General features: G+C 36.9%; 1 protein-coding gene across 4 annotated transcripts in view; it reads left to right on the top strand.

Moving 5' to 3' along the window:
- The window catches only part of LOC123503878 (CCHC-type zinc finger protein CG3800-like), a 33,317-nt gene extending 21,910 nt beyond the window's left edge, over window positions 1-11,407 (top strand). For 3 of the 4 annotated variants that reach the window (XM_045254024.1, XM_045254025.1, XM_045254026.1), the window contains exon 8: window positions 9,056-11,407. In XM_045254024.1, the coding sequence (XP_045109959.1) occupies window positions 9,056-9,283 (228 nt within the window). In that variant the 3' untranslated portion in view covers window positions 9,284-11,407. The remainder of the gene's footprint in view (window positions 1-9,055) is intronic. The other variant, XM_045254027.1, reaches the window with a different exon arrangement.
- Window positions 11,408-12,823: the final 1,416 nt, after the last annotated feature.

The raw sequence follows: 12,823 nt of genomic DNA, 5'->3' as shown, positions 1-12,823 counted from the left end.
ATTTGTTGTCTTCCAGGAACTCGATCTATTGTTTCTTTATTATTCTTTCACACATCTTGCATATTACACTAGTTAGTGATACCGGTCTGTAATTTAAAGGTTCTTCCTTCTGCTCTCATATATGGGAACCACCTCAGCTCTTTTCCAGTCTACTAGTACTGTTCCATTTTCTATTGAGCATTTTATGATGTATATAGGACTTGCTAGTTCTTCCCTTCATTCTTTCAGTATTCTGCCTGAGACTTCATCCAGTCCCATTGCCTTCTCTTCATCCAATTCCTTCATTAACTCTTTTATTTCAAGCTTGGTTACTTTAACCTCTTTCATATAGACGGTCTCTCTATTACCCTGTGGCCTTTCAAATTTGGATTCCTTAGTAAAGACCTCCTAGAATTTATTATTTAATAGTTCTGCCATACTTTTTGGGTCTTCCACCATCCCGTTCTCTCCTTTTAACCTTTCTATTGTTTCTTTTTGCCTACTTTTTCCATTTATGAATCTGTAGAACAATTTCAGTTGTGTGTGTTGTGTAATTTACCTCGGTTGCCTGCTGGTCACCCAGCCAGTCTTCCCCATTATGGAGCAAGCTCAGAGCTCATATACCGATTTTCGGGTAGGACTGTGTGTGTGTGTGTGTGTGTGTGTGTGTGTGTGTGTGTGTGTGTGTGTGTGTGTGTGTGTGTGTGTGTGTGTGTGTGTGTGTATTTACCAAGTTGTATTTTACGGGAGGGGAGCCTATGTTTGTGTTGTCCCGTCTCTGTATCTCACAGTGTCTAATTTTCTCTTAAAGTGATGTATAGACTTTGCACACACCACTTCTCTGTCCAGTCCGTTCCATATATCTATCACTCTTTGGAGGAAGTTGTTTTTCTTGAAGTCTCTTCTGTAGTTGTCTTTTCTGAGTTTTAGTCGATGTCCTCTTGTGTCCTTTCTGTCCCTCTCCAGCAGGTCAATCCTATCGGGAAACTCCATATTATTCATTATTCTGTAGATGGTCAACAGGTTGCCTCTTTCTCTTCTCTACTCCAGTGTTGGTAATTCCAGTCTCTTTTCATACTTAAGAGCCGACAAGGTTGGGGCTAGTTTGGTGGCCGTTCTTTGTATCCTTTCAAATTTCCTGATATTCTTCCTTGTGTTAGGTGACCACAGTACTGCTGCATACTCCAGTCTTGGTCTGATCGAGGATACCGATAACTTTTTCACCATATCTTCATCAATATATGAGAATGCAATTCTAATATTTCTTAGTAAGTTGTAGGTCTCACCAACAATTTTTTTATATGTTTATTGGGGGACATTTGTTATGATAACTCCCAGGTCCTTTTCACTTTCCACCTTCTTATTCTTCTCTTCTCCAAGTTTATATTGTCTTGTTATCCTATTTTTGCTCTTCCCAAATTCCATTATGCTGCATTTCTTAATGTTGAATTCCATCTCCCATCTTTTACTCCATTCCCATAGTCTATCTAAGTCCTGCTGTAGAGTTCTACCATCATCGTGCAACCCAACTTTCTTCAAAAGTTTTGCGTCATCTGCAAAGAAACTCATATAGCTTTCTACTTCTTCGTCCATGTCATTTATGTATATTGCAAACATAATTGGGGCCAACACAGAACCTTGCGAAACCCCGCTTATAACTTCCTTCCAAGTGGACTTCTTATCTCGTGTGTGTGTGTGTGTGTGTGTGTGTGTGTGTGTGTGTGTGTGTGTGTGTGTGTGTGTGTGTATTTACCTAGTTGTATTTACCTAGTTGTAGTTTTACAGGGCCTGGGCTTTATGCTCGTGTGGTCCCATTTCCATATCTACACTTATCCAAATTTTCTGTAAAACTATGTACACTCTTTGCTGACACCACTTCCTCACTCAAACTGTTCCAAGTCTCAACACATCTTTATGGAAACTAAATTTTTAACATCTCTCAGACATCGTCCCTTCCTTAGTTTCTTACTATGCGATCTTGTGCTTCTAAAGTCATATTCTTCTCTCAGGATCAGTTTCTCATTATCCACTTCATCCATTCCGTTAATCAATTTATAAACTTGTATCAGATCCCCTCTCTCTCTTCTCTGCTCCAAGGTTGATAGATCCATAGCCTTTAGTCTCTCCTCATATGTCATCCCTTTAAATTCTGGAACCATTCTTGTAGCCATTTTTTGTAGTCTCTCTAATTTTCTTGTGTGTGTGTGTGTGTGTGTGTGTATTTACCTAGTTGTATTGTACAGCGGTGAGCAAGGTTCATTGTGTCCTGTCTCTGTCTCCATTTATCCAATTTTTTTTAAAGTTATGCACATTATGTGGTATAACAAGCTCATCACTCAATGAATTCCACTTTTCTACTCTTCTATGTGGAAAACTGTATTTTCCAATATCCTTCACACACTGCCTCATTCTAATCTTCTTTAGATGTCCTCTTGTTCTTCGATCTTCTGTCACCAGCACCAGAGGTCTTCCTTGTCTATCTTTTCAATGCCATTGACTATCTTGTATATTGTTATTAGGTTTTCTGATTCTCTTCTATTTTGTAAGGTTGGTAGTCTCATTTCCTTCAGTCTTTCTTCATATGTCAGGTCCTTTAGTTCCTGTACCATCTTTATAGCAATCCCTTGAATCCGTTCTAATCTTCTTATATCATTTTTAGAGGTCGGAGACCACACCACTGCAGCATATTCCAGCTTTAGATGTATCATGCTTGTGTAATTCATTCACCTCCTCGATCGCCTGCTGGTCACCCAGCGAGTCTTCCCCATTACGGAGCGAGCTCAGAGCTCATAGACCAATCTTCCGGTAGGACTGAGACCACATCAACACACAACACACACCGGGAAAGCGAGGCCACAACCCCTCGAGTTACGTCCCGTACCTATTTTTACTGCTAGGTGAACAGGGGCCACACATTAAGAGGCTTGCCCATTTGCCTCGCCGCTTTCCGGGACTCGAACCCGGGCCTCTCGATTGTGAGTCGAGCGTGCTAACCACTACACTACGCGTGTGTGTGTGTGTGTGTGTGTGTGTGTGTGTGTGTGTGTGTGTGTGTGTAATTCACCTCGGTCGTCTGCTCGTCATTTAGCCAGTCTTCCCCATTACGGAGCAAGCTCAGAGCTCATAGACCGATCTTCGGGTAGGACTGAGACCACATAACACACTCCACACACTGGGAAAGCGAGGCCACAACCCCTTGAGTTACATCCCGTACCTATTTACTGCTAGGTGAACAGGGGCCACACATTAAGAGACTTGCCCATTTGCCTTGCCGCTTACCGGGATTTGAACCCGGCCCTCTCGATTGTGAGTCGAGCGAGCTAACCACTACACTACGCGGTGTAGTGTTGTAGCATACAGGAAAAGAGCTATGCTCGTGCTGTCCTGTCTCCATATCTATGAAAATCCAAATTTCTTTGAATTTATTGATTGTCCTTGCTTCAACGACTCAGCTAAACCGTTCCACACCTCTACATGTCTTTGTGGAAAGCTGAACTTCTTGATATCTCTCCTGCAGTTGTCCTTTCTTAATTTCTTTCCATATCCCCATGTGTCACTGGTGTCCCAGATTAGTAAGTCTTCTCTATCTAATTTTTCCAGTCCATTCATTGCTCTGTACACTGCTATTAGATCTCCTCTTTCCCTTCTTTGTTCAAAGGTTGTAAGACCTAGGATTCGTAGCCTTTCTTCATATGACCGTTCACTTAAACTTGGGGGAAGCTTTGTTGCTACCCTCTGCATTTTCTGTAGTATGTGTTTCTTTTTTTGGGAACCATATTGTAACTGCATATTCTAATTTTGGGCATATTAGAGTAGATTTTTTTTTATGTTATCTTCGTCTATGTAAGTGAATGCCACCTTTATATTTCTCAAAAGTTCATAGGCATTTCCTATAATTCAATTTATGTGCTTTTCTGGCAACAAGTTATCCACAGTGGTTACTCATAGGTCTTTTTCATCAAATTTCTTTTTTAATTTCTTCAATCCCCATTGAGTAAACTCCCTTTGGCATACTTTTGCTCATTCCAAATTCTAGTATGCTTCACTTTTTTGTATTAAATTTCATTTCCCATGTGAGTGACCATTTCACTATTTTATCTGTCTTGTTGTAGTGCCTCACAATCTTCTTTTCTATTCACCCTCCTCATTAATTTAGTGTCCTCTGCTGTAGCTGTTTATATTTTCTGGTATATCATTCACATATACCGTAAACATTATTGGTGCTAATACCCACCCCTGCAGAATTCCACTTAAAACTTTTCCAGGCCAATTTTTTATCTCTTATAATTGTTCTCATTTCTCTGTCTTTTAGAAAGTCAGCCTTCTGTTTGAGAAGTCCTCCCTTTAGTCCTCCATTTTTGTTGAAGTTTCTACAGTAACCTTTTGTGTGGAACCTTGTCAAATGCCTTCTTTAGATCAAAGTAAATGCAGTCCACCCATCCATCCCTTTCTTGCAATAGCAAACATGATCTTCCTCTTCTGAATCCATACTATCTGTCTATCTGTCAACATACTTTTCTCCTCCAGATATTCCATCCATTTCTTCTTTATTATCCTTTCACATATTTTTGTTATTACACGGGTCAGTGACACTGGTCTGTAGTTTAATGGATTCTCCTTATTTCCCCCTTTGAATATGGGTACAATATCTGCTCTTTTTGAGTCTTTTGGTACTTTACCCCTCTGTTAAGCAACTCATAAAGATGTTGTGGACTTTGTCTGCTAAAGTGACTGCATTTCTTTACAATCTAGTTTGACACTCCATCAGGACCTGAGGCTTTCCTTACATTTTGTTCTTCCATTATTTTCCTTACTTCTACTGACACTTGTATTTCACAAACACTATCAGTTAATTTGACTGGGGTTTGACATTGGAAGTCGCTTTCTCTGGTGAAGACTGACTGGAAGCAGTTGTTCACTCTTTGTATGTTTCATTATTGTTTTTTAGTTTGCTAATTTTTCTTTTGTGTTTCAGCTTGCCGTTTACATATCTGTACAACAATTTTGGCTGGTCCTTACATTTATCCACTATATGCTTCTTGTAGTTTTTCTGTTCCATTCTCTGAATCTAGATGTACTCATTTCTTTTCTGAGCATAGTCTAACCAATGATTTTGTCATCTATTTCTTCTCCATCTGTTCCAGGCTTTTTCTCCTTCCATCCTTGCTAACTCAGATCAGTTAAACCACTCCTTGTGTCTAGGCTTATCTATTTTCTTAATTAGCACTTTTTATTTATTCATTTTTTTATCCAGGATGGGCAACTGAACAAGGGGAAAAAAATGAATGAATAAAAAGGCCCGCTTGGTTGCTAGTTCCCTTAAAAGTCAAGAGAGTTAACTAAAATTCAGGGACAAATGTCTTGAGACCTCCCTTTTAAAAGAAATCATGTCGTAGGAAGATGGAAATACAGAAGCAGGCAGGGAGTTCCGGAGTTTACCAGAGAAAGGTATGAATGATTGAGAATAATGGTTAACTCTTGCAGTAGAGAGTTGGACAGAATAGGGGTGAGAGGAAGAAGAAAGCCATGTGCAGCAAGGTCGCAGGAGGAGAGGCATGGAGTTAGCAAGATCAGTAGAGCAGTTCGCATGAAAATAGCAATAAAAGATAGAAAGAGATGCAACATTTCGGCAGTGAGAAAGAGGCTAAAAACAGTCAGTCAGAGGAGGGGAGTTGATGAGACGAAAAGCTTTTGATTCCATCCTATCTAATAAAACTGTGTGAGTGGAACCCCCCCCAGACATGCAAAGAGTACTCCATGCAAGGATGGATAAGGCCCTTGTACAGACTTAGCAGTTGGAAGGGTGGGAAAAACTTGCCACAGAATGCTTAACTTCATAGAAGCTGTTTTAGCAAGAGATGAGAAGTGAAGTTTCCAGTTAAGGTTATGAGTAACGGACAGACTGAGGATATTCAGTGTGGAAGGGGGAGGCAGTTGAGTGTCATTGAAGAAGAAGGGATAGTTGTCTGGAAGGTTGTGTCGAGCTGATAATGCAACAGCAAAATACGGAAACTATTTTCCAATATCCTTCACACACTGTCTCATCCTGATCTTCTTTACATGTCCTCTTGTCCTTTCATCTTCTGTCACCAGCACCAGGTCTTCCTTGTTTATCTTTTCAATGCTATTGATTATCTTGTACATTGTTATTAGGTCCCCTCATTCTCTTCTATCTTGTAAGGTTGGTAGTTCCATTTCCTTCAGTCGTTCTTCATGTGTGAGGTCCTTTAGTTCCGGCACCATCTTTGTAGCAATCTTCTGTATCCTTTCTAATCTTCTTACATCTTTTTAGAGCTGGAGACCACACCACTGCATATTCCTGCCTTGGACGTATCATGCTTGTGATGATTTTTTTCATTATATCTTTGTCCATGTATTGAAATGCCACACTTATGTTAGTCAACATTTTATATGATATACCAAATATCTTGCTTATGTGTTTTTCAGGGCTCAGATTTTCCTGTATAATCATTCCCAGATCTTTTTCCTCTTTAGTCTTCATTATTTGTTCCTCTTCCATTAAATAGTTCCATACCAGTCTTCTAGTTCCATTATGTGACATTTCTTAGCATTAAACTCCAATTTCCACTTCCTAATCCATTCATAGGTCTTGTTTATATCTTCCTGTAACAGCAGACAGTCCTCCCTGGTTTTGATAACTTAGCAGTTTTGCATCATCAGCAAATAAATTAATATAACTGTTTACCCCAACGTGAGTGTCGTTTACATAAATTTGAAACATAATGGGAGCTAACACTGACCCTTGTGGCACTCTGCTTCTTACTTTAACCCAAGATGAGAATGTATCTCTGATCACAGTTCTCATCTCCTTATCCTTCAAATAATCTCTTGTCCATTCTAGCAAAGTTCCTCGCAGTCCTCCTATATTCTCTAGTTTCCAAAGCAGTCTTCTATGAGGGACTTTATCAAAAGCCTTTTTTATATACAGGTATACTGTGTCCACCCATCTGTCTCTGTTTTCCAGTCCTACAATAACTCGAGTAAAAGCTTAATGAGTTTGATACACAGGACCTTCCTGTCTTGAACCCAAATTGTCTGTTCGATATGACTTGTTCCTCTTCTAGATATTTAACGCATTTTTCTTTGATAATTATTTCACACAATTTCCCCAAAACACTTGTAAGTGACATGTCTGTAGTTTAGTGGTTCAGTTGCCTTTCCTCCTTTAAATACCGGTATTATGTTGGCTCTCTTCCATTTTAGTGGAACTTTCCCTTCATTTATTGAACTTTTAGTTATTTTCCAAATTGGATCCAGTAGTTGCTCTTTACATTCTTTTAACACCCAGCCTGATACACCATCTGGCCCCATTGCTTTTCTGACATCCAACTTATCCAATAATCTTCCAGTGTCCTCCTTGTGCACTGCAATTTCCTGTAAACCTTAGCAATGCAATGCCCTATTAGGTTCCGTGAAATCTTCTGCAGTGAACACCGTTTTGAAGCTCTCATTCATTATTTCACACATTTTCTTTTCTGTTTATTACGTCTTCCCTCCTTTAATTATTTTCTCTACTGTTTCCTTGTTCTTCATTTTGCCATTTATAAACTTGTAGAAAAGTTTGGGTTCGTCTTTGCTTTTATTCACCACATCTTTTTCAATGTTTCTTTCTTCTTCTCTCCTTACTCTAATATATTAATTTCTTGCATCCCTATACTGCCGCCTGTTGTTGTCATATCTCTGTTTTATGAGTTTCTTCCAAGCTTTATCTTTTGCCTTTTTAGCTTCTATGCATCTAGCATTGTACCAAGCGTGTATTTTTTTCTCAACTCTATAAAATGGTACATATTTTTGTACTCCATCATTATATATCTGTAAGAATATTTCATATTTCCCTTGTATTATCTTTCCATATGTAATGTTTCTTCACTCAATATCAGCAAAAAAGATCCTTCATTTTAAAAAATTAGCTCTTGCATAATTTAATCTCTCCTTTGTAGTCATCTCTGTAACTTATCCTATCTTCCTCCTGTATTTGCATCTCTAATGTCACATGATCACTTCTTTCCATTGGACTAAGGTATTGTATGTTTGGTGGTGGCTCTGGTTTCTTTGTGAATACTAGGTCAAGCAACGATGGTTCTTCTTCCCCTGTACCTTGTTGACTCCATCCATTGATCCATTGTATTAACTATAGTCAACTGTAACATTTCCCCACTCCACTGTCTAGCATTATTCATTACTTCCATCTCTCTCCAGTTTACTATTTTACAGTTAAAGTCTCCAACTAGAAGTATTCTTCCATCTCTTCTTATCATGTTAAATTATTTAGACACTTAATTACCTTTCTTTGCATACTTGTGTGTGTGTGTGTGTGTGTGTGTGTGTGTGTGTGTGTGTGTAATTCACTGTTTGATCTGCTGCAGTCTCTGACGAGACAGCCAGACGTTACCCTACGGAACGAGCTCAGAGCTCATTGTTTCCGATCTTCGGATAGGCCTGAGACCAGGCACACACCACACACCGGGACAACAAGGTCACAACTCCTCGATTTACATCCCGTACCTACTCACTGCTAGGTGAACAGGGGCTACACGTGAAAGGAGACACCCAAATATCTCCAGCCAGCCGGGGAATCGAACCCTGGTCCTCTGGCTTGTGAGGCCAGCGCTCTAACCACTGAGCTACCGGGCCGTGTGTGTGTGTGTGTGTGTGTGTGTGTGTTTAATAATACACCTTTCTCTTCAAGAAAAATCATCACATCAGTCATGTTTAGTAACACATAAACATCCATTCTACTACATATTTTAGATTCTACTATTTAAGTGAAGTGAAACAATGTTTATTTTCAGAATATGTATTTATAAGACAGTGAAATAGATAAATAATGCTTCTTCATTGTCACAGCTTTCAAGCAACATGTGTTTCACATATTCCTTTTTCTGTTTCATGTGTATTATTATTCTTTGCATAGTTATATAATAATATAAAAAAAGTAATGGTTGTAAGATATTCTAACACTGATGGAAGGCTGAAAAGCATTTTCATAGCAGATGAACTTTCATTAGCTAGTACCTTTCAAGGTATATACACTTGTGTATTTTCTTGCTGCCAGGATGGGCTTCAAGGAATACAAGGTAGACATCAGATGGATCGATTTAGTGAAATTAGAAGTGAAAATTCAAGAATGCCAGGGGACCACTACTCACAGGAATCTCATCCACAGTCCATGCTAAACTCAGGCTGCCAGCAGAGCTATGGTCTGGATCATTACCAACAAGGACTGAAGCGAGATGCAATGACGAGGCAGGATAACTGGGACCTGAAGCGGCAACGCTACTGATTAAAACGCAAAATTTCCAGCGCTAAACGTCATGTCTTTTCTTGGACATTCACTAAAACCTCGCTAAGTCAAAGTAACATTTTATTTGTGAAAATTTGTGTGAATGAAATGTCAATTTCAACCTTAATATTATTATTATTGTTATCATTTGCAATAGACAAAATATATTCATCATTCAAAGAACCAATAAGTTGTAACTCAAATTTTCGTACTTATAGATCTTCACTTAGTGTATCATGATAACATATGTTATAATAAAAATTTTGTAATAGGCATGACATAAACCAGGTATCTAAGATGGTGGGCCAGGGTATTTTCTGTCAAGTCGATATTTGCAAAATTTGAACATCACTTTACTGGGATGAAATTATTTGATGATTAACTTGTGATGAAACAATGTTTTCTCTCTGTACCAGTGCAGTTTTACTGAATTAGAATTATTTAAATAGTGGAGGCTGTCAAATTTATGCAACCCTCTGTTGCTGTTGTCCTGGTCTTTCTGTTTGAAATTTATTTTATTTGGTGTGTTCACATATCTTGAAATCTGAACATAATGCTACAGTATGATAACTACTGTAATAATATCTTTGCTGTTCAGGACCTCTAATTTTAGTACTGTTCTGGCACCATTACTACTCCTGTACATTCCATTTTTTTTTCTTATATAAGAGGGGGAAACTTCTGAAGTGCCAACATCTAGTTATTTGAAAGAGGGCTTACATGCATGATTATGCTGGGGTCACTTGGGACAGGCCAAACTTGTAATTCTGCTTTTTTTTTTTTTTTTTTTTTTTTTTTTTTTGTTGGATATTACCATAATTTATTTAACTTTTTAAAGAATTGCTTATTTTGACTAGAGTTTATGAATATTCCAGATTACATGATTTGGTTCTTTGAAAAAGTATATAAATGCAAGATGATGATTTCATGTTACCTGTGACTGAAATTTTCAGAGTAATGTCATGGGTGTTCGGTAGCAGTTGCTTAATTAAATGGTTAAGACAGGTACAGTTTGACCTTGGTCCACCAGCAATTGATCATCACATCAGCCTTAGCTGGTCTTAGAGTGGTATCATCCACAACATGTCCCTGGAGACTTTGGAGAACACTGCATCCTTGGAGTATCCACATGTCTAAATGTCCCCAAAAATGAGTTAATTTTGATAAGTTTACATACTTTGCATACAGGTGTTGATGTGAATATAAATACCTTGATCAAGTACATATTGCTGTTATTAAATTCATTCACAAGTTACATAAGAAAATTTCTATAAAAATCAACTTCTGGGTTCAAAGCTATTACTCATTAATCAAAATATTTTGGATTCCCTTACAAACCTTGAAAGCTTGGCAAGTGTATTTTTCTGAGTAATTCATAAGGAATGAACTATCCTTTATATGTTGAAATAGCGAGGTTTTTGTGTTATCTGTTTAATAATTGTGTATTATCTAATATAAATAGACTATTATTTTGGTTTAGGAGGATAGCTGGGCAATTGATTGCTTGTATATACTAAGCCAATTTAAAGAATACTAATTTGAATTGAAATGATGGTAATAAAGGTGTCTGCATTCAATAAGTTTTGTAGAAATGTTGATTGTGTGATAATCACATTTGATTTTCCATGTTCTCCTAGATTAAAAGAGTTGAGACGTGTCCAATTTGTTAGAATGTTACATATTTGGTTCTTAATGAAAATGGAGGAGTGTTTAACCTTCCATACCTTCATTAGGAACAAGGTAACAAAACATGGGAAGATTTTCATGATAATAACCAGCTCATTTGGGAATAAAATGTACTGTCCATTCTTGTGTAGCATTTTTATGTTTAGGGTAAATGAACCATTTTGAGTTTTACTAAAGACGAAGTTTCTGAGTGTCCAACTGTCATTATTTTGTGCAGTGAGTTTTATATGTAAGTAACATATCTAATTTAATGTATATGAGTAAGATGCAGTGATTTATATATTGTTTCTATAGGTTTCAAGTATAAATCTGCACTTATTTCCAGGAATTTTTGAGCTACCCAAAATCTAAATAAATATCCTTTGCAATTGCTTAAATTTAATCATGGAAAAAATAATTTTTTGAAAGGGATTTCAAAATAAAAAATAATTTCGATAATGTACGAGGTATCATTAGTTTAGAATTCCCAACACTTATTGAATCCTGAGACAAAATTCTGCCCTAAAAGAGGGAAATTAAACATTTGATCGAAGTAACAATTATCTTCACCTTTGGGATAAGTTTGTGCTGTGGTACCCAGCTGCCATGCTGCCAGTGCCAATCATGCCTCTTGCTTAGAATAGGTAAATATATTGGCACTTGTATTTTAACTTACTTGAGGATGGAACCATTACAATATATATGATTTTAATTAGCAAGATGAAAATACTCATGTACAGTTACCCTGTCTTTCAAAGGGGAACTCACAATTATATAACTTAACATTAAAGGGCTCAGGATATTACAATTATTCCATTCTATTTACATTAAATAATTATATAATAAGCAAATAATTATTAGTTAGGGTGTAGAAATTATTGTGCATATATAAACACCTGTACTCAGGTTGTTTAATTTTTTTTATTTTGTTATACCCTACTTTCTGGCATTTTAAATGTCTGGTTCCCTAATCTATCAGGCTTAGGATGATGCCCTCCTTATGATTGAATTTGGTTTAAGTATTTGGAAATTTGCCCTGAGTGAATGTCCTTAGATCCTGTATTCAGTAATTTCTTTTAAAGTTTCCACCTTATAGAAAGTATATAGGTACATTTATTTCAGAATACTTTTGTTAGTCCAGCTTGAGGACAAAAACATAATGTAAGTGTTGCCAAAATCTATACAGTACAAAATACCTTTTTGAATAAGATTGTGGACAAGGCCTCCTTATCCAAGATAGATAAAATAGAACACTACTCTTATAAAACAAAGAAATTTCATCTAAATACCTCTTATTATAAAATGTTGCCTTATATATATATATATATATATATATATATATATATATATATATATATATATATATATATATATATATATATATATATATATATATCATATGGCTTTTTCTGTCAGATGGCTAAAACAGTATATAGTACTTTCTGCACCTCAATTATCAATAACTCAGGTGGATGATTAGAATTCAGACTCAGAACAGAATTTAGACATCTGTATCATCACACATTAGGCTCTTAATATTATAATCCCAAATTCCACCTAAACCATTAAATTCAAGGCCGAAAGAATAATGATTCCTACAAAGGTGCACCCTTCTTACCATTTATCTCCACTCTCAAAACAACCTGTCCTCACTCTATACCTCATCACCATCACATTTCACCTTTTACCACCTGCAATTGAATATCAGTTATCATTTATTATTTTTCTTTCAGATGTTTCATGTGTATTTTATTAGCCACAAGAAAATTTACTAGCTAGTCATCAATCCAGATAAAAAAAATTATATGCTTTTATAGGCAAGATACATGTTGCCCATTGATAAAGACTCTTCTGTGACTGACACACACACAACAC

This window comes from Portunus trituberculatus, chromosome 14, assembly GCF_017591435.1.
Source record: "Portunus trituberculatus isolate SZX2019 chromosome 14, ASM1759143v1, whole genome shotgun sequence".
NCBI lineage: Eukaryota > Metazoa > Arthropoda > Malacostraca > Decapoda > Portunidae > Portunus > Portunus trituberculatus.
Note: the sequence above shows the minus strand (reverse complement) of the source record. Positions and strands in the feature narration are given on the sequence as shown.